We start from the raw sequence: 23,113 nt of genomic DNA on the forward strand, positions 1-23,113 counted from the left end.
GCTGTTGATTCCTTTTAGTGTATTCTTCATTTCAGTTATTATATTCTTTAACACTGGCTGGTTCTTTTTTATATTTTCTATCCCTTTTTTGAAGTTCTCACTGAGATCATCCACTCTTCTCTCAAGTTGAGCAAGTATCTTTATGACCATACTTTCAACTCTTTATCAGGTAGATTGTTTATCTCCATTTCATTGAGTTTTTTCTGAAGTTTTTTGTTCTTTTGTTTGTAGCTTATTTCTCTGTCTATTCATTTTGTTTGACTTTGTTCCTATGAAATAGGTGAAACATCTGCCTCTTTGTCTTGAAGGATTGGGCTTGTGTAAGAATTCCCTTGTGTAGACTGCATATGGCTGGCAGCTTTGGTTGATTGGCTGGATCTAGGCAAATGTGGGCCAGGGTCCTGTGTCTCTCCATGCTGGGACCACCCTGCTAGGATGACAAGAGCTATAACCAAGCATGGGCTGAGGCATTCCTCATAGGGGCTGTTATGTTGGGATGGCTGGAGCTGAAATGGGTGTGGCCTGGCAGATCCTAGGGTGCTCCATGCCAGGCCCACCCAAGAAGGATGGCTGGGGACACGGCAGGCACTGGCCAAGGCCCTTTTTGCGAGATACACCTGGAAGGATGGATGGAGTTCTAGTGGGGGTAGGCTGAATATTTCCCACTGTATACCTGCACCAGGGCAGCCTTAGTGGGATGGCTATAGCTTGGTGGCATGGATGAGGGTGTTGCCTTGAGGAGATGGCTGGGGCTGGTACGGGCTAAGCTACTGGAGCTCCCTGAGGCAGAAAGCTAGCTAGAGTGCTTGGACCTTACTTCCATCTGCATTGTCAAGGTGGAGGGGAAATGTAAACAGTATGCTCACCAGCACCTCCAACTCTGAAGAAAGTTGCAGCAGCTCTCACACTATTTAGGGGATGATCCAGGGTTGTAAACTGGTTTCCTTCACTTATAGTGTACTTGCCCTTTAAACACATGTTTGTTTGTTTGTTTGTTTGTTTGTTGTGCCCCAGGTCAGATGAATCTGTGTGTGAGCCCCTCAGTGATATCTCTCCCTACTGCACTTTGTGGCATTGGGGCTGGGGGTACTGTCATTATTGTGTCCCCATGTCTCCTATTGCTCTCTGTGTAGTCTCTCTGTCCTTTGTTATACAGAAGCTGTTCATTCAGCCCTGAGTTCTTAGGGAGAAGTTGCTCTATATATGTGTATATTTGGCGAGTCTGTTGGAGGAGGTCAAGGTCTTGTTACACTGGCATCTTGGACCCTTCTTAATATGGACATTTTAACAATATTCTTCCAATCCATGAGCATAGAATATCTTTCCATTTATTTGTGTCTTCTGTATCTTTCATCAGTGTCTTACAGTTTTCATAGCACAGATCTTACAGCTCTTTGGTTAAATTTATTTATAGCAATTGTAAATGGAATTATTTTCTTAATTTCTTCTAGTTTGTTATTAGTGTGTAGGCATGCAACAGATTTTTTAGATTGATTTTTGTATACTGTAGCTTTGCTCAATTTGTTTAAGAGTTTTTTGATAGTCTTTAGGGTTTTCTTTATATAGATTTATGTCATCTCAAATAGTGATGGTTTTACTTCTTACTTTTTTATTTGAATGCCTTTGATTTCTTTTTCTTGCCTAATTGCTCTGGCTAGGACTTCCAGTACCTTTTGAATAAAAATGGCAAGAGTGGACATCCTTGTCTTAGTCCTGAAGAAAAAAAAAACTTTCACATTTTCACTGTTAAGTATGATATTAGCTGGGGACTTGTCATATATGGCCTTAATTATTTTGAGGTATGTTCCCTCTATTCCCATTTGCTGAGAGTTTCTTTTAAGTAGATGTTGACTTTTGTCAAAATATTGATCCTTCTGGCATCTCTGGATGCCCACTCAATCCCACTCAATCATGGTGTATGATTTTTTAATGTATTATTAAATTCAATTTGGTAATATTTTATTGAAGATATTTTTAAAAATTTTATTTAAATTCAACTTAATATGCTAATTCACCATCTCTCCTATTCAAGGACTACCCAGGCCAGACCCTGTTTAGCTTCTGAGATCAGACAAGATTGGGCTCATTCAAGGTGGCATGGCTACAGACTTGTGGGGGATTTTTGTATCTATGTTCATCAGGGATATTGGCCTGTAATTTTCTTGTAATGTTGTCATGTGGTTTTGGTTTCAGGGTAATACTGGCCTAGTGAAATAAGTTTGGAAGTGCTCCCTCCTCTTCTGAGAAGGATTGGTATTCTTTGAATGATTTATAAGATTTATTAGGGAAGCCATCTTGTCCTGGACTTGAGTGTTTTGGGAGGTTTTTGATTACGGACTCAATCTTCTTACTACGAATCAGTCTGTTAAGATTTTCTCTTCGTGATTTGGTCTTGGTAGGTTTTATGTTTCTAGGAATTTATCCATGTCTTATATGTTGTCCAATTGGTTGGTGTATGCTTATTGTTATTATAGATAAGGTAAATGAGGGTTGTAGAAGTGGTACAAAGTTAGTGTGCCTCTGAAGCCCATGCTGATTCTAATGGATCTTGCATCATTTGTTCATTTCTGTGTGGGTTTATCTGTGTAACTGGGGACGGCTAAGTTTGGGTGTGGTGTGAACCTGGCTGTTACTGAAAGCCTGGGGAGCAGCTAGGCAGGCGTCCCACATTTTCCTATCTCCTATCACTACCATCTTCCTTGATGCTTTCCACAAACAACTTCAGATGAGGCCTGCAGTCTCAGAGCAGTGTTCTTGAAGGTTATGCAGTTAACACTGGAACATAGGAAGGAGGGATAAAGGCAGATAGTGATTGGGCAGGGGTATTGAATACAATTGTCTTAAAAAAGGAAATGAGCTCTTTATTAGCTCTTTGCCATTAGTGGTTGCCTGTAGACACCTTTGGGTGAAAGTGAGGTGTCATCTCACCTTTGTGAGGTTCCCTATCTAGTCACACCCAGGAAACCCTTCCTGCCTGTTGGCTTCATCCTCCCCAACTAGTGGGCACAGCCAGAGCTATGGCATAGACATAAGCCCCTGAAATAAAAAAAAATTGACTCCCCAAGACAGAAACCTGCCGGTACTAAAGAGGGGAGACAGGGCTTGGTGTCATAAACCAGGGACCTAGAGCCTTAGGCTTCCCTCATTATCTTCAGTATGTTTCTCTTTAGACACATCATCCATAGCGTTAAAAGGACTGTAACCTGTCCTTCACCTCCTTGGCTCATTTACCCAGATGTACTTCCTTTCCCTCTTTTCTGCTAGGCAATGTGGCTTCTGGGATGTTTCATGAGCTGTCTTTGCCTTTTTGTTGTTCTCCAGGACTAAGCCCCTGTCAGTCTTCATCAACATCAATGAAATTTTCCATAACAGTTTCCCATCCCAAGCTTTACCCTCTCTTGTCCATTCCTCGGTCAAATGCTAGAATAATCTTCTCACAGTAATTCCACTTTACCAGCTGGGGAGCCTGAAATGCTCCCAGTCTCATGTGATGACAGAAAACCCAGAGCTATCAAGCAGGGCAGTGACAAGGGAGGCACCTGTTCAAGCCCAGGATCACGTACGTGCACTGAATGCCTCTTTTACTTACATGTCACGATGGCCTCATTTTAGCCCCAGGCCTGTCACCAACTCCTGTCTTTCCTACTCAGTTTATTTCTAACTCTTTGTGCTGTGGGAGGCCCTAGGGAGGCTGCCTGATATCTTGAAATCCTGACACTTGGATTATGGCATCAGGAGAGACTCTCACCTGCAGAATTATTTGCACAGAGCCTTGTTGCTTGGGAATGGGACTGGTTTGCTTTCCATGATTCTGTTGGAGAAGAGAGAATCCTGTTCAAATTTTGCTTCAAATTCAGTAAAAAATTTTGCAGGTAGGTACCAGTCTTGAACCTTCCTCCATTGAGGTTAGAGATCTGTGATTACAAGGCATTCCTGTTTCTGTCCTGGGAGTAGAAAAAGTGCAGGATAATCTCTCCCTCACATGTGACTCTGGACTGAAGATCAGTTTGACTGTGGCCAGCTTGGGAGTAATGGAGATAAGACAATAAGTGTCTTTGATTGCTTGAGAAAATCACACTTTGGCTGTCAGCAGGAAGTAGGGCCCACAGTAATACCTGCATGCTAGAGAGGTCAACAAAATTTCTTTTGTCCAGCTTTGAAATTTAAATCTTATATGACAAAAAGATTTATAGTCGAATCTGACCCATAGCAGTGAGGCAGCATTACCTTGAGAACAGTGTGCATATACGTGTCCCTCTCTAACTCGTCCATGCCCATAACTTCTTCAGAGTTTTATAGGAAGTTTTTTCTTCCAGGAAGGCATGCCTGATGAACAGATTTTTGCCTGAATATAAAATGAGTGTTTTCCTGAAAATAATTGCCCAGAAAAGTGTCTCTTATTACAGATTATCTCTCAATTACTTTGAAAATAAGAGTGTTTGGGAAAGACCCATTCACCAAAATGACCTCAATCATGCTTAGTTCGGGAGTTTTGGTGGAGATCACTGGAATAATTGCCATAAAAGGAGCCAGAAGCAAACCCCAAAGATTGAGTAATTACTCCTTTGGTATGATATCACTATTAAATATATCTGATTTAAATTTAAACAAGTTTATTAAAGACCCTTTTAAAAAGCAGATGGTAAGCAGTTACCTTACGGAGATGATAAATATGCACATCTGAGATAATTGGGTAACTGTTAATATTACACAAGTGGAAACTTAAGACTTAGCAAACTGTTTCCAATGACAGCTTCATCACGCCGTGTCTCAGACAACTACGTGGAAGTGACAAGGATGAGCCCTGGAAAACCATGCTGATGATTCAAAAAGAGTTACTGGTGATGACAAGGAAAACTATTATCCATGAGCATGCAAAGATGTGGATAGAGTTATTTTATGAGTGAAAAAGTCAATATTTTATATTCCTGTTTTGGATATTGTCTAATTTAAAACAGCAACTATAGGTAGACATCCAGCTCTTTAATCAACATTTATAAAATTTATACATTCATGTTCAAAAATTTTCTTTAGATCTCACTGAAAAATAGGGCGATCACTCCGTATTTGGGGCTGCACTATATTCAAGCCCTGAGGTAACTAAGAACCTGGTTTGCTCAACCCCCACTTACTCTTTTTTAAGGCTAAGGCTAATCCTAAGTGTTTATTTCATTTCAAGCAAGAGTTTTTCCCTCTTGTGGTGTGGGAACATTCACTTGTCTGTTTTCTCATGGTCCTCGTCTGTGGAATGAGGAGAACAAGATGTTCTATAAGGATCCATCTTGAGTTTTTGTTTTTCAACTCGCTGAGTGTATATGTTACTTTAAAAAAGTTTTAAGCCCTTGGTGGATAAGAATGGGAATTAGGGGATGCTTTTATGTTGGAGGTGGAGAAGAGGGCAAATCTCAACCCGAGACAGATGGTAAAAAAAAAAAAATATCATTAACAAATTTGGAAATCTCTTCTACTCATGCCCTCATTTCTTCCTCTAAGCAAGATTTACCAAGCATCTATATCTCCCTAGCATACTAGGTGCCAGAGACTCAGAGATGAAAACAAACAAAAAAACAGGGAACCTTCCTCCAGGGGATGTGGCTCCTAGGTCAGAGAGAGGCAAAAACTGGCCATCAGTGTGGTCTCAGGAAACAGAAGGCCCTTAAGTCTGGGGAGAAGGAGGAGATGAACAAATGGTCTCAGTCAGGAGGATCCGTTTGAGTCTCTTCTTCATTAAGAAGAATTTTCTCACTAAGCAAAGGACTGGAACTAGAACATTTGAGAAGAAATCACAGGGTGGGAGCTAAGAGAAAACAGTGTGTTCCAGCAACTGGAGAGTGTATATCTAGAGAGGAGCCTACATGAAGCTGGAAATGGAGACACGGCAGACCAGGTAAGACGATGGAGCCAGAAAACCAAATGTTGGCCATCGGGTCAGAATAGTTGGACAGCAGCAAGCTTTTCATGTTGCCAGTGCTGCCCCCTAGTGGATCGGCAGGAGATGGATGGGAGCAGCTGGAAGCCACCCTGGAGAGGCCCCAGAGGTAGACAAATGCGGATGGTTATGTGCACAAGGTAGCTGATGTGGGCAGTCTATAGCAAAATGGCCTGGGATAGGAGGAGTGTGAGCTGAGCACCCAGGAAAGGTGTCCTGCCTCCTTTTGTCACTAGCTGCAGGGGGCCAGATTCCACCATTGGATGACTTTTTCTTTGGCCAAATGAAACTGTAGGAGTTTTGTTAAAATGCATTCTGCTGAGGAAAGAGGGACACATGTCCCTCCCATTTGTTTCGTTTCATTTCCTTTCATAAGTTTTTATTTAAATTCCAGTACATAGATCTCCCTTTTAGGTATTGCTTTATGGGCTTAGAGCAAATGCATGAGCAGGGAGTGGGGGAAGACTGGCTTCAGAGCTAACTCAGATGAGGACTTAAAGGGATCCTGATTGAGAAACATTGCTCTGGGCTAAGGGCTGGGGAGGGGGAAGCTTGAGGGCAATAGTTGGTGATGAGAAGGCAGGGATGAGGAAAAGGGAGAGAAACTCAGAAGAGTTAGTAAGGTTTAAGAAGCAAGTGAGTCACTGTGCAAGCCAGCCACGGGCATGCTGATCATCAAGGTTTTCACTAAAAGCATTTAGGGACAGTTGGTATACACAGCAAAGAATCTGGGCTTGGGGTCAGTTAGAGTTGGGACCCCATTCTGCTTTTTGTCTAGCATACAACCCTGAGCAGGTTGTTAAATCTGAGACTATGTCTGTCAATAATGTTGATACTTACCTTTTTTTTTTAATGTTTACTTTTGAGAGAGCACACATGCCTGAAAGGGGGGGGGAAGAGCAGAGAGAAGGAGACACAGAATCTGAAGCAGGCTCCAGGCTCTGAACTGTCAGCCATGAGCCCGATGTGGGGCCTGAACCCATAAACCGTGAGATCATGACCTGAGCTGCAGTCAGTGCTTAACCGACTTAGCCACCCAGGTGCTCCTTACCTTGTGAGAGTTTTTAAGGATTTAATGGCCCCAAATGAGTATTTTATAGATGGTATGTATTTGATCGAGTTTATATGCCCGCAGCAGCCTGTGACACAGTAGGTAATGAGAAATGTCTTGGGTGTGCAGGGGATGTGCACCCCAGCAACATGAGGAGCCAACGATTTCTAGTCAAAATTGTAAATTTGGAAGTTTGATTTTTTCATGGGTCGTTTTCTAGGCTCCGATTTCAGCTGGGTAGCCTAGGTGTTTTTAAGTCTAGATTGAAGAAGGGGCCAAATCCACAGTGACTAAAGAGTGACTGCCCTTTTCATTCTTTGAATGCTCATGCTGAATTAGGTTTTCTGTTGTGAGAATCTCAGTGCCTTTGAGAGCCTTTTTACTTAAATATTGCTTTAGGCCATTAATTTAAAGACATGATCCCCTTCGTGGAAGCTTACAGAACCAAATTCCAGAGAAATTTGTATTCATTCATTTAAAAGCTATCACTGAACAATAGACTTCTCCTGAATTTAGCCAAAACTGCATGGAAAAGTGTTTCCTATACGGACAGGATTCAAATGTACTTACTGGTTGTAGCACGGACAATTCATTAAGATTGTCCTAGCAAAGGGTGTCCAGTCTGAGTCCAAAGGTAGGTCTCTTGGGGAAAAATTGATGGCTGGGTTACTCTGCCTACTCTGTCTCTAAAAGATTGTATACAGCCCTGGATAAGGCGGTGGGAGAGACACTTCATCTGAGGTAGGTTTTTTTTTCCCCTGTTACTTTTGTGTGTGAGGATTCCCACTATATATTCCATCATGTTATCCCAGTAAGATTCCAGTTTCATACAAATGCATAAGTGGATACAGAAATACCATTAAGTGGGAGAGAATTCTCACTAAAACACGTTCAGGAATAATACCCTTCTAGTTAGACCTTTCTGGCATGTTGACATAACCATAGTGACAAAGGATAAATGTAAAAGAATCAGATTTTGAATGTCCACAGATTTCTGAAACCAAGCTATGCCACATCATTTGTTTAAAATCCGTAACAGTTGGGAGAGAATAATTATAAAAATAAATGTTGAACTTTGAATTTAAAGACCTATTTTTCTCCTCAGTGGACATAGAACCATTTTAAGCTATTGAGACTCCAAGCAGCAACAGGAACAAGGGCCTGGATTTGGTGGCTTGCACTTCCCTCTGCTTCCCTGCACTCTCTTCTTTTTCTACCACTGTTCAGCTTTCATCCTGCTCTTCTGCTTACTTGGACTAACTAGCCAAAGCATAGGACTTCAATGTGTACGTAAAAGTGCATTCATAGTTTGTTGTACTAAGTTTTAGATTTGTATTTTGAAACTGGAAGGCGTGTTTTATATTAACTTTAAAGAGAAAAAAGCTTAAACCAAAAGTTAAAGTTGTTTTCTGCCCCTGGGCTAGGGAAACAATGCTTTGAGGTAACTCTTTCTGGAAGCAGGATGTATTGGATGTATAATATAAATTAGGATAAGACAAAAGGTACCACAAAGAAGTCAGGCTGAGCCTGGTAGAGCCAAATGAAGGATTTTAAACAAAGGAACACTTAGCTCAAAGCCAAGATATTATTTCTGTAACCTATAGTACACACATGAAAGGATGAAGTTAAGGGGTGAAGATGTACAAATCTAATTGTCCAGATTTTCTTCCAAGTGGAACTGTTCACTTAGTTTCACATACTACTACTCAGCAATCTTGGGATGGCAGTGTGATGTATGTCTGCTGGCTTCAGGCCTCATTGTTAATAAGGATGAGATTCCAGAAGTGTGGCTACAGACTGGCCACTAGATGGCACATTACCTCTGTACTTGGTTGGTCCCTGGCACCCTAATAGAAAACAAAACAAAACAAAACAAAAAAACAACCACTGGGAGGTGGCAGGATATTGGGATTCCAGAACTCATCTTGGAAAATTCATTTACCAGTTTTCCAAATTTACAATCTGTCAGTCCATACTTTGTTACTAAGACCAAGACAGTGTATCAATTTTCTTCTAAAACCTATTCCATTATGCTAAATGAACGTTTAAAAAGCCACAGAACCCTCTGAAGGCATCTAGTTTACACTAAGACTCTAGAGCAGTAGTGACAAATACTGTTATCTCAAACATTATGTGTAACGACATCCAATTGTAGTGATCATACACAGAAAAAAAATTTAAACAAGAATTTCTTAAATTTACTTAAAGGATTAGAGCGGATACATAGGCAACGTTTACAATAACATTTAGAGTTATGTCAACATAAGACCGATAGCTATGGTAACAATTAGCACATGCAATTCACTGTAGAGGTAAAAATACTCTCTCTAGACAAGCCTTCTACACGAAGGTAGACTACGTAGGGGTAAAAGAGCAAGTGAACTTGAGAGGATTGCACTTACAAGTAAAAGGGACATAGCTAAGATATAAAGAGGATACATACCTAATGCTAATCACCGTACTGTAGTACTAGCAAATTGCACACTTATTTAGAGTATATTCAATAAACGTATGTTAAGACTAAAGAATTTTCAAATAACTGCCTTTAAAGTAACCATCTGACATCACATTTTGGTATTCATGTTACACCGCTTGAAACATGTAGTTTACCATTCAGACAAAACTGGTCTTTAAGGGATAAAAGATGTAGAACATCTCTCTCCATGGTCTTCAATGCATTTTCTTCATTAACTTTAAAGCACTTGGTAATGAAGTTAAACTAGCCCACCTGAAGGAGCTGCTGATGGCAAAAAGCTCTTAAAAATTTAGGAACAAATGGACAACACAAGAACTCATCCCAGGTTGTCTTTTCTTTTTAACGAAATGTATAGTAGAATATCACACTACTGCATAACAGTAGCACATAAAAAAAAAGATTAATCCAAAAGACAGTACATTTGGCTCTAGAAAGTTGTTTTGACTTGCATCCGAATTCTGTTTATCAATATTCTGAAAAGGAACTGCTGTCAAAGACCAGTCGCTACTTTATACCTTCTTTTAAAAATAAAATTGGGTCATTGTCATGGATTTCAAAGTTTTTTTTTTTTTTTTTTTTTTTATGTCTTCTCTCAGCATAGGGCTTGCTTGAACCTATAACCCCAAGATCAAGAGTCACATGCTTTTCTGAGCCAGCCAGGCATCCCGACCATGACCAATTTTAGGTTAAACATGAATAGCTTGCCATTTTATGGCTCCATATTCTCAATTTATAGAAAAGTGCAATAATTTTTTTTAAAGCAATCTTGGGAAGTAGAATTGAACACGACCTGCAACAGAAAGCTATCCCAGTAATTTTTAATAACTGAACTTTAAAATTTTTATGTAGCTTATTATGTTGATATTTTACCCATTTCAACAAAACAACAGAAGTGTATGGTTTAAAAATTTGTTCTTAAACCAAACATAGGAGAATGATGTGGAATATAACAGAACGGAGGAAGAGCTCCTCCACTTGATTTATGCTTGGTCAATACGTGCCAGTTAAAAGAAATATTTAAGGGAATTGTACAACAGGATTATTCTACTTCTACATTGGTCATGATTTTAATTAGTTATGTGGATAGAAACTAACCATTTTTAAAAATTTGATTTCTACTTACAAAGCTATTTTAGCTGTTCTACTTTAAGGATGAGCTTTCATAAATTAATGTTTTACAAGTATATTTCTACTTCATTAACCTTTAACTTCACAGTAAGCTAGGAAGACCAGATAACTTCATGTGTAAAGTTGCAATTAAATGAACAGCTAGGTAGATGTGAACACAGAATATATGAATGGTTTTGCTTTTTACCCTGCTTCTACTTACACAGTATGTTCTTGAGTGCCGTGACTGATCAGTGCTGGCTTGAAGTAGGGTACCAACATACCAGTAACTAATAGTCAAATTATAACAATACATGTGGCATATATGCTTATTTTTTAATCCTGTATGAGCGCATCAGAAGCAGTGTATTAGTTTTGTCTACAGAGAGGCTTTTTTTCTGATGTGCCAGTGTTACTTTAAAGGAAATTTTGGGATACTAAACATCTGAGTAACCCATCCACTTCTTATATATAGACTAATTTTCACATAAACCAGATCCACTTCTCTGCTTACCTAAAATACAATTTACATGCCTCAAAACAAATTATCCTAAGACATGGCTCAGGAAAGTAATTTTGTACTTGAAACAAGTTTCATGAATGCTTGTCTTTATCTGGGCAAAAGATGTACATCACATACTGGTAATCCAATCTACATTTTCTGATTGGATTATCTGTATAGTAACAATCTAGTATGTGTAAAGTGCTCTTGCAGCTGGGGGCATTCACTCAGGGTACCATTTTCTATACAAGTTTTCCACCAATAGGGTTGCTTATATAATGTTCTTTCTTAAATGACTTCATTCTCCTCCCCTTAGATTAGGAGTCTGCATATTCTAAGTGCTCCCCATGTACAAACTTCACACTCGAATTCTTTGTAACACTGCTGTTTATCATGAGGAAAGTTATAGCTGAACATGATGACAATAACATGACTACTTACTTGGAGGAAATGAAAAATATAACTGATAAAAACTTCTTGACAGATTCTTAGCAAGATAAATCTAATCCTGATTTGGATCAGGCTTTGACCAACTTAAATGGTGGTGGTGACATTATCTTATAGTGTGACTTCTCTGTAGATTTCTCTGTGCCCAGTCTTCCTCATCTACTTCTCATCCTGTCTTTCTACCAATCTCATGTTGCACCTGCCCTGTATCACAAAGACCCTGTGTATGAAAGAATTCTGAAACACATCAGGCAAGAATACAAAGTATAAAATGTTAACAGGAAGTCTAATATGTACAGAATCATATATAACGAGAATTAGATTTCAACTGTAAATGTAGAGCAACTTCTTTTAGCCTTTTATTCTTGAATAACCTCTATAAACCATTTTAAGTGGGCCTGGTTTTTGTGACTTAAATATGACAAAAAACTGTAACATACTTTCTGCAAAACTACTTGATAACACTAGTCAACTACTAATGACGTATCAAAAATTTTCACTTAGCCCCTGTCTTTAGCCCTTGCCTCCTATAAAATGTGGTGGGTAGGGTAGGGCATAAATGTGAAAGTGTGGTTAGTGCTAAACTCTGGAGCCCTGGCTCACTTCTCTCTGGGAAGAAGAGAACTTGTGGGAAGAGGTTTAAAGTCTCTTTAAATCACAATGTGGAACTAAGTTCCACCTACCTCAGACCTAGCAGGTGTTAAAATACTATCTCATCATTAAGTGCCTCCACAACGGTGTTCCCTGTGATATTAACTAACATCAATATGTACATTTTTGGATAGGGTTTTATTTTGGTAAGTAGTGCCCATGTGTTCTCAGTTTGCTTCGAACATCTAGAAAAAAAAAACCTTCCAATCTTGGCCTACTTGAAAACAAAGCATATTAAAACATATTTTAAGTTGAAGATATATTGTATAAAGTGCTTCATCAACCAAATTCTCTAAAGTTTTAACAAAAAGGGTCAATGTTTATATATACAGAAAAATGGCGAGTATATAAATGGCAAAGAATTTTTAAAATGGTTAAGATACTTTGGCATTCATTGCTAGTTTTTTAACTGGGCACTCTTAACTGAATTTGTGAAATGGATCTTCAAACAGATTGTGAATAACAACATAAAGCAAATTTTTGAAAATTTTGTTACTTATGATATAAATGTTCAAAAATATATTTTTTAATCTGCAAAATTAAAACTCTAGAATTCCATTTATCTAGTAGCTGGCATCATTACACCAACAGAAGAGAATGTCTAATATTTCATGTTGGCAAGATTGTAATTCAACCCACTGTTTTTTTTTGCTTTTGGTCAGACAACAAAAACTGGGTTCATACAGTTATGCTACCTAATACTCTCCTTACGCTGTCAGCTAAAGTAGAGGGTCTAGACCTTGCTCATCTAATTTTTTATCTTAAGTCCATCTCAATTTGGTGACTATTCTCATTAAAATCAGTAGAGCTGTGCTAAATACATCACTGCTTATTATTTAAAGACCATCTGTTGTCTAGCTACAGAAAATTTTACTTTATAAATTTCAGACAAGCTTTCTGTTTTTCTTCAGTGCAAACATCCTGAAACAGCACAAAATCATTCAGCTATTCAGAGGATGAAGTCAGTTTATGTAGTGCTTGAAAGTAGAATCCCAGATATTCTGGAAGGGAAACAGCCCATGTGGGAGGACAGTTTACTGTTGTCCTTAAGGGCAAATGATCATCTTCAGTGAGCGAAGATTATTTTTCTCTGAAATAACAGTTAAAGTTAGCTTTAGTTTACAGGTACTGGTGAAGTTTTAACAGGAACCAGTCTTTCACTGAGGCATGTAGCCACCTCGTCTGACAGTTTGTGGTAAGTAGCTTTTAGACATTCCTTCATCAACTGCAGCCTCCATCCCAACTGTTTCAAATCTCTCTACCTGTCCCTCAGTATGTAGACCAAAAGCATCTGCTACAGAAATTTCTTGAAACATTTTCATTTGCCCAGATCCACAGGACTGTGAAATATCTGAAATCTGCTGTTTGAGTCTAACAAAATCTTCTTCATTGACTGACGAAACTTGCTTTGACCTTTCAAAATGTGAAATATCTGGACTGGTTTCACGTTGACTGCAGTTTTGTTTGAAATACTGTTGCCTGGGCAAATTGCCAACACTGCTATCTGTGTTATCTACCAGCTGTAGATCTTCTGGCCGCTCTTCAGAATCTAACAAGGGCTGGGTGGACTCAGATCTTGAGAAGACTTGGACCGATGGAACCTGGTGTCTGTAGCCACTGTGCACCACTGTGGAATACTGGACGGTGCCTGAAGTGTTCTGGGCAGACTCATTTTCATCACTGCTAGAAATGCTTGGCCTAGAGGAGGACATGCACGATGAACCTCCAATACCACTGCTGTGTCCTTCAGTACTGATTTTTTCCTTCTTGAATAAGTCCAGTGATTTCAGATCTTCTGGAAAAGGCTTTTTGTCATTTGCTGCTTCTATCTCCACGACACTTACATCAGTGAAATTGCCATCTGAGTAAATCTGATCTTTTGAATTAAAATTATGCTAAGAAAGAAAGAAAAAAATTATTATTACCTATGGCATAGGTTCATTTAGAAACTATGAAATATATATGGCAAATTCTAGTTAAAGCCACAGAGAAATGCATCTCTGAAACTTCTCAGTAATTTGGTGTGGACATAATCTATATCACTAAGCACTGTCAACTAGCTCAACTACAGATACTGTGAAATGATTCTAAGAAGTATGAATCAGAGTGGACTTCCTCAGAATTCCCAATCAACTGTTAAATTTTGATAAGCTACTGGTGTATATACAGAATTTCATTACTAGACTACAGAGTTGAGGATTGACTAAAAAGTAGAAAACATGAAAAGTTCAAAGAATTTAGTCTAGGTTTCTAGAAATCACTGCAACAGTATGAAACTGGTAGACTGTTAAATTTGATTTTAATATCCAATACAAAATGCTTGCCTTACAACATTTACCATATAGGAGTATTTACATATTAAGTTTTCAATTTGCAAGTTCAATGAAGTATTTTTCATGTTTACTGAGTAGAATAAGGAATATAAGAATATGCTATGATAATATTTTATCATTTACTTTTCAATTTGGTCTTATCATTTGGTTCAACTCTATAAAAATACCCTGAAATGTCCATGTATAAACAAGTCAGAAACACTTTATCTTACCCTAGGAGGTGTATGAGGTGACCACTGGGCAATATGACTCTTTGAAGGATCTGGAACATTAGGCCAGATATGTTTTTTAATTCTGGAGAGAAAAAGAAATAAAGTATCTGTGGAACCACATGTAATAAATAATGAACAGTCCCTAATTCCAAACATGAGCTTAATCTAGTCATAATGAAAACCTACCAATAAGGCTAGTAATCAGCATTCAATTTAAAAAACTGAAATAAAATTCTACAATAGAAACCAATCAAAAAGTGGAATAAAGTCACAAAACCTTAAAGTACACCCCCCTCCCAACAACAAAAGAAGCAAATACGTTCAATTTCCAACTAAAACCACATAACACATTTTCACATAGCCACCAGGTAAAATATGATAAATTTGATGTTTTCACAAGAATATTTACCTCAGTATAGTTCCTAGTCCAAAGTTAGAGGTCCCTAAGTGTGTATAAGTATACAGGAAGTGAGTCATCTTGAGAGTAAGTTCAAATACAAAAACAAAACTGAGTAATAAGATCCTAACAGACTGACTCTCCTGTGCAAACAACTATAAAATCTACGTGTAATGTAAAAAATAATAAAGTTAACAACCTAAACAAAAGACCAACTAATGGATGAATTCCATGAAAGAGACTTAAAAAAATTTCAGTTGTTTTACATAAAGAAATTGAGTTAAAAATTTTTTAATGTTTATTTTTGAGAGAGAGAGAGAGAGTAAGCAGGGTAGGGGCAGAGAGAGGGAGCCACAGAATCTGAAACAGTCTGCAGGCTCTCAGCTATCAGCACAGAGCCCGATGACGGAGGGGCTTGAACCCACGAGCCTTGAGATCACGACCTAAGCCAAAGTCAGAAGCTTAACTGACTAAGCCGCCCAGGCACCGCAAGAAACTGAATTTTTAAATTAACATTCTTCCCACAAAGAAAATCTCAGGCTCAAACTGGCTTTGTGAATTCTAGCAAACACTTCAACAGAAATACTATGAATACTATATAAACTCTCCTAGAAAATAGAGAAGGTAAGTGTCCCCATTAATTTGAGGAGACTGTTCATTTTATGAGGTAATCACTATCCCCTTGATTTCAAAAGTAAATGAACACACCACCAAAAAGAACCACTATCACTCATGAAGCATAAATGCAAAAATTAACATACCGAATCCAGACAGTCTAAGAAATGCAAGGACAGTTTAACATGTGGAAAAAAAACCAATGAATAAAATTCACCATATACATGTAGGAAAGAGAAAAATCGTATGATCATCTCAACAGATGACAAAAAAGCATCTGACAAAATTGACCCAATCATGACAAAAACTCTCAGGAAAAAAATATAAGAGAACTTCCTCAACTTAAAATCAACATCACATGCAATGGTCAGAGATTGAATGCTTTCTCCCTTAAAATTGGGAATAATGCAAAGTTACTACTTAACCAGTAGAGTAAGAAAAATAACTGAAAGGATAAACATCAGAATAACCATCTTTACTAAGCAGTATGACTATGTATGTGGAAAATGCTTAGGGACCCAAAAAGATACTAGAGTAAATGAACTTACCAAGGTCTTAGTATACAAGGTCATTATATTAAAACAAAATTAATTGCATTTCTATTTCTAGCAATGAACAATTAGAAAATAAAAATTTCTAAAAATGCCATTTACAATTGTATAAAAAACATTTAGGAATAAATTAAACATAGTACAAGGCCTACCCACTGAAAACCGTATAACAGTGCAAAAGAAAAAGAAAACCTAGACAAAGAGAAATTAACAAGGGTGATTGGGTGGCTCAGCTGGTTAAGCATCATCTGACTTTTGATTTCAGCTCAGGTCATGATTTCAGAGTTGTGAGTTTGAGCCCTACACAGGGCTCCATGCTGACAGGATGGAGCCTGCTTAAGATTCTCTCTCTCCCTCTTTCGGCCCCTTCCCCCCTCAAAATAAATAAATAAACTTAAAAACAAAAGAGATTAACATGTTCATGGACTGACCCATGTGACATAAATGTTGTGAACTCATGTTCAGATTGTATTTTTTGCCCTAATTTTATAGAGTCGATAAAATCTCAATTAGCACCGTACTCAGTTTTTTAAAAAAAGACTTTCCTTTTCATATAAATAATATCAGCTTACCAAATAACCTAGTCAAAATAATTTTGAAAAACAACTTATTAAAAGAATTCTAACTGCTCTCAAAACTTACAGAGCTATAAAAATCAAGACTGTGTGGTACTGGCATGAATAGACATATAGAACAGAATTGAGAGTCCACAAATAAATCCAGACTTACATGGACAATTGATTTTGACAAAGATATCTAGGCAATACAATGGGAAAAAAGTTATTTTCAGTAAATAATGCTCGAACAACTAGTTATCTATGGAAAAAAAATTCCCTGACCTCACACCATGCACAAAAATTAATTCTGAATAGATCATAGACATAGAGCTACAATGATTAAGTTACAGAGGAAAATAAAGGAGAACACAATTGTGACAATGACTTAGGCAAGAATCACAAACTGATAACATGCACCTCATCAAAATTAAAAACGTGCATTTTCTAAAGTCACAGTGAAGAAAACGAGAAGCCAAAGCCACAAGACCAGACTTTCCACAACATATTTGACAAAAATTTTGTCACAGAATATATAAAGAACTCTTACAGCTCAATATTACAGCAAACAACTCAATTTAAAAACGGGCAAAAGATTTCAGAAGATCTATCACAAAAGAATATAGATAAATGGCACATGGAAGGATCCATTACTATTTACTAGGGAAATAGAAATTAAAACCACAGTGAGATAAAATTACACACTGATAACAAGGGGCTAAAATAAAAACCCTGACAGTGCCAAGTAACAGTGCCATGTAACAACTGGAACTCTCACGGAGCTGGGGAGAATACATGATGGTACACCTGCTTTGAAAAACAGTTTCTTATGAAGTTATATATGTGCTTCCTATGTTACCCAGCAATACCAATACTAGGTATGTACTTACACAAGATAAATGATAACATATACCTACACAAAGATCTGTAGATGAATGTTCATGGCAACATTATTCATAATAGCCCCAAATTAAAGACACAACCTGAATTTCCATAACAGATGAACAAATTTTGATGTATCTACACTGCAGACTACTATTCAATAAATAGAAAAATATTAGTATATGCAACATGGATGAGTCTCAAAAACATGCTAAATGAAAGACATCCTATAAAAAGACTACATATTATCTATTTATATGAAATCTCAGAAAAGGCAAAACTACAGTCACAGAAAGCATATCAGTGATTACCTTGGGGCCAGGGGTTGAGGGAGAGGAGAGACGATAAAATAGAATGAGGAAACTTTTTAGGGTAATAGAAATAGTATCTAACTTGATCGTGGTGGTAGTTATATATCCGTATACAGCTATTAAAATTCATCAAACCATACACTTAAAATGAATGAATTTCACTGCATGTAAATTATAGCTCAATAAACCTGGAGGGAAGAACTGCAAAAACACAAACAGGGGTACTTACAGGTCTCGCTTATTAAAGCAGAACAATACTCCCAAAAGGGTTGTCAATAGAAATGCTAGGCAAACAGGAACAACTATGGCTTCAATTTCTCCTTGAGCTAAAAATCAGGGGTAAGAAGTAAAATAAATGTCAACTCATGTGCTAAGAGAAATAAGGAAACTTCCCAACCAAATGGCTGTTGAAAAGATGAAATACCATCCCGTTTTTATAGCCTTTTCAAACTTAAAGATTGTTTTCTGCCACCCCTGCGCCCCTTGGTAAATCATATCCTAGCTGCTTATACCTGACACAGTAACCTGGCCACAGAGAAAGCATAAACTCTATGTTGGTTAGGGGAATAAAATGACTAGTTCAGTTTTCTGGACAGATAATCTATCCAATAAGTTAGAAGTTTCAAACCTAACCATTTATTACATTTATGATCTGCACCCAGCAGAATCTTAACAAATGCTTATCTTTGAGATCTGTGAGTGCTGGGCACAAGTGGAAATATGGAATCCTGTATAAGGAATAAAAACAAAAGGTTCAAGCAAAATTTTTAATTTTCAAAAAGATGGCATATCTGGTATACAACTAAGAATTTGTAAGAATCTTAAGTACAAGGAGTGGCAGAAATAGGAATATTATCACCTAAAATCAACAAGCCTAAGATTTCTAGATAATTCCCAACCTGCATTTAAAAGAGGGCTTACTTGAGCAAATGAATCACTAATTGGACAGTTTATATTGGAGATATTTTTTAATGATTTACCTTATGGCTGTCTCTACTTTAACTCCTCCAGCCTCCTTATAAGTAGAAGTAGTCTTTTATGGGAAAAATTTATAAAAGTAATACTGCAGTCATATACTATTTACTCAGTCTAATCTTTGCACCGCATATATCCCTTTACAAGTAACTTTGTATTCTACAAAGCCTAACAGAAATCAGTAAATCAGATCAATGCTGGGAAATAAACTGGAGGCTGGCAAATATTCACTCTTGAACACTGAGGTTTTCATATAGGTGCCAAATCAAATTCAGGAAGACCCTGTTATTACTGTTGCCAAACTTACTACGTTTTCAAGTCTTGGGCCTTTGCTTATCTGTCCTAAGATGCCTTCTTCTTCCTTTTTATCCACATCCTAACTTTTGGGGACTCAAGTACTGACTCCTCTATATAATCTATGAAGATGAAATGCCCCCTATAAATTATCTTCAAATTCCTACTCTATTTACTGTCTACATGGCCCAAATGCCTTTCCATTTAATCACTTTACTTATGTTGTATTTCTTCAAATAAAGTCCTTTGGGAGCAAGGCCCATGCCATATGAAGAAGCCATAATATGTCCATAAAACAATAAACAGATCAGTGAAAAAAGCAGATGATTAAGTAATCCTAACAAGTATGATCTAATTTGGGGGGGAAAATGTATGTATAGAAAATAATAGAAGGATATACAAATGTGTTAAGAGATTATTCTGGATGAGGGATTAGGAGTGGTTTTTCTTCTGCTCTGTACTGTATAGTCTAAAGGCCTATATAGTACACAATCTACTTTTATAATGAATATCACTTTCATTAGTTGAATATTTTAAAGGTTTATTTTTTTCTAAAGATCAATTTCAAGTATTACTTGTTAGATATTTATTTTACTAACATGTCACCACAGAATCTTATTCCAAAAACTATATTCATTTTTGGCAATCACAGCAAAGTTCAGGATCTTTTATTATCTATTTTAGGTAGTCACTCATTCATTTTCTCATTCACCCATCATTCAATAACAAGGAATATAGCTTACTATTTAGCATTCACTGTGTTGGTACCTGGGGGTGGGGGTTACAAATAAATGATAAAATAAGGTAATTTCTATTATGATTCAAAATGTAGGAAGAACAAGAAAGAATGCAGCTTAAGAATGCTTTAGGGAGGTTAGAGGAACTAGAAAAAGTGAGGACTTAATGTAGGGCTACACACTGGGAAAAGATGGAGAAAATAATGAGAAGCATATGACCAAAGAAAGAGATTACAAAAGGGCATGCAAAAGCAGTAATTAGAAGGCATGATCAATAGGATTTTACACTTGGCTCATGTAAGCAAAAAAGACTCATGAAAACAAAAAATTTATCACATCCTTATCTAAATTTGTGGCTTTCGCAAAGAGTTGGACGGCTGTGGCAGGGAACAAAGAGAAATGTATTTGGGAAAAAGGATGACTGAAGTCACGGACAGAGAGTTTAAATAGGCAGATAAAATACAGGGCTGAGAAGAGTGATATGGAAAATACAAACCATTTTTTAAAAAAGTAAAAAAGAGAGAAAAAGAGATCAAGAAGGAAGTACGAGAAAGGGAGAAGACTCAGGAGAGTGTTGTTACTACACACACACACACACACACACACACACACACACACACACACGTGAGAAGAACCAATGGAAGAGGCAGTTTCAAGGATGGAGAAGCCAAGTCAAATGCTGAGAAGTATAAAAATAAGGAGACTAAAAAGCATGTACTGGATATGATAACTAAGAGGCCTTCCCTGAGTGACATTAGGGAGGTTTGGAAGCCTGATTTCAGTGGGTTAAAGACTAAGCTGGAGGAAGGGAAGTGGAGCTCGAGAGGGTGAACTAGTCTTTCCAATAACCTGCCTACAAAAGAAGGAGTAAGACAAGAAGGTAAGAGACCACATTTGACTTTTGCCAGTGAAAAGATGAACCCATTTAGAAAGATAAACAAATTCTTTTGGCATTTATAGAGTACAGACGAAATCAGTCAGAAGCAGTTAATAACAGAGCTGAGTTTTGATAGTTTAAAGAAACAATCCAAATCAGATAAACAATACCAACAATTCATTTCTATGGATCCAAAGATGCACTTTTAACAAAATTTTAGCTTATTAACTAAGTCCATATTTAGTCTGATTAAAAAAAAGAAGAAGAAAAGAGCAAATGTCATTATTTCTTACCAAACTTCGGTGTAGTAAAAGTGAATTCTGGGCCATCCTTTCCACCTTCGTCTGTGTATGCTGCCATTCGTACCATGTACAAGGTGTCACTGGTCAAAGAGGACAGTGTATATTCTGTGTGGGAGGAATCCACATTCACAGCTGGAAGAAATCAGTAAATGTGCTTTATTTAACTACTCAATGTTTCTGCTTGATTTGGCTTTTGACACTGCAAAAGTATTAAAAAGGAACATATTTTCCAGAAAATAATTTTCTTATCTCTGCCAGAATATTCTTCTATAAGCACAACACAGTATTTCTTTTTTTTTTTTCCCCACAGTATTTTTTTAATAGGCATATTCTCAGGTGTCTCTTTTCTGAGAATAATATACTACACTTAAGATGTATAACATAAAAAGGTGAGACAACATTTAAAAGCTTAAGAAAAAAACCAATGATTCTTAATAACTGATAGAGTTTATTACCAGTTTCATTTCCAATGATGGTTCTATAAAATATAGTATAATTTCGGATAAATCCGTTCTGAACATCAACAGGAAGTTGGTCCCACTCTAAGACAGCTTCATTTTTCCCCACTTTTTTTGTCCGAACAGTAGGTCCTTTGGAAGGTGCTAAAACAGAATAAAAGTATTTGATAACTAAAAATTACTATGATTTAGTAAGTCATTAGGATTTACTAAAATTTAATTATATTATTTGAACATTATGAGACATACCCTTATTTTAAAAAGAAAAAAATGTCTTTGTTAATACAAAACAACATATTTCAAAGAAAATGAATTTGGACTTACGAGCTTGTTTAAGGTATGCCTTTATAGACTCAGGGCTTCCTGGTCCATCAGTATATACTGGAGTAACTGTTATCAAATAACATTTGCTCTCTGCTAGGTTCCCTAAAGAAAGAATGGGAGAGTAAGCATTTTTCCCCACATAACAAAAAAGTCTACATTCCATTATTAACTTTACATTATAAATTTCATGACTATTGAACTTTCTTTTCTTTTAAAACTACAGCTTTTTAAGCAAGCATTGCCTTTTGTGTACTGGATTCAAGCTTAATTGAATAAAGCTTTTCATTAAAGTAAAAGCTTACTTTTATTGCCAATACAGTAGATTAAAAAATATGTTGTTAGTAAAAGTACTTTTTATATTCAGGACTTATAAAACTCTGATCTCAAATTATCATTGGTCTTATAGTTTGACATTGTTTGTACATCTTAACTAATTCTCTGAGAACTGCCTAATGACCAGGGAAAGCATTAATGGCCCTGGTTTGTCAAACCAGGGAAAAAAAGAATTAGTGCCATTTCCCCCAGAAAGTAATATTATTTTTTTTATTTACTATATGAAATTTATTGTCAAATTAGTTTCCATACAACACTCAGTGCTCATCCCAAAAGATGCCCTCTTCGATACCCATCACCTACCCTCCCCTCGCTCCCACCCCCAATCAACCCTCAGTTTGTTCTCAGTTTTTAAGAGTCTCTTATGCTTTGGCTCTCTCCTACTCTAACCTCTTTTTTTTTCTTCCTTCCCCTCCCCCATGGGTTTCTGTTAAGTTTCTCATGATCCACATAAGAGTGAAAACATATGGTATCTGTCTTTTTCTGTCTGGCTTATTTCACTTAGCATCACACTCTCCAGTTCCATCCACGTTGCTACAAAGGGCCATATTTCATTCTTTCTCATTGCCACGTAGTACTCCATTGTGTATATAAACCACAATTTCTTTATCTATTCATCAGTTGATGGACATTTAGGCTAAGAAAGTAATATTAAAAAGCCATCTTGAATACCTCTTTTATTTATAATCTCTCCATATTAAATCTTTTTTATATAGCCACTTTATCTGCCCACAACAGAAAATAAGGTATGTGTTATACCAAAGTTTATACTTTCTTTCTTTTTTTTTTTTTTTT

At 37.1% G+C, this 23,113-nt stretch overlaps 1 protein-coding gene across 2 annotated transcripts in view; it reads right to left on the reverse strand.

The window, feature by feature from the left end:
* Positions 1–9,156: 9,156 nt before the first annotated feature.
* Positions 9,157–23,113, reverse strand: part of IL6ST (interleukin 6 cytokine family signal transducer) — a 42,279-nt gene continuing 28,322 nt past the window's right edge. For both annotated transcript variants that reach the window (XM_049649478.1, XM_049649479.1), the window contains 6 exons: positions 21,986–22,087; positions 21,659–21,805; positions 21,195–21,335; positions 18,248–18,344; positions 14,709–14,790; positions 9,157–14,058 (listed from right to left, as the gene is read on the reverse strand). In XM_049649478.1, the coding sequence (XP_049505435.1) occupies positions 13,321–14,058; positions 14,709–14,790; positions 18,248–18,344; positions 21,195–21,335; positions 21,659–21,805; positions 21,986–22,087 (1,307 nt within the window). In that variant the 3' untranslated portion in view covers positions 9,157–13,320. The remainder of the gene's footprint in view (positions 14,059–14,708; positions 14,791–18,247; positions 18,345–21,194; positions 21,336–21,658; positions 21,806–21,985; positions 22,088–23,113) is intronic.

The sequence above is a fragment of the Panthera uncia genome (assembly GCF_023721935.1).
Source record: "Panthera uncia isolate 11264 chromosome A1 unlocalized genomic scaffold, Puncia_PCG_1.0 HiC_scaffold_17, whole genome shotgun sequence".
NCBI classification, from domain to species: Eukaryota; Metazoa; Chordata; class Mammalia; order Carnivora; family Felidae; genus Panthera; species Panthera uncia.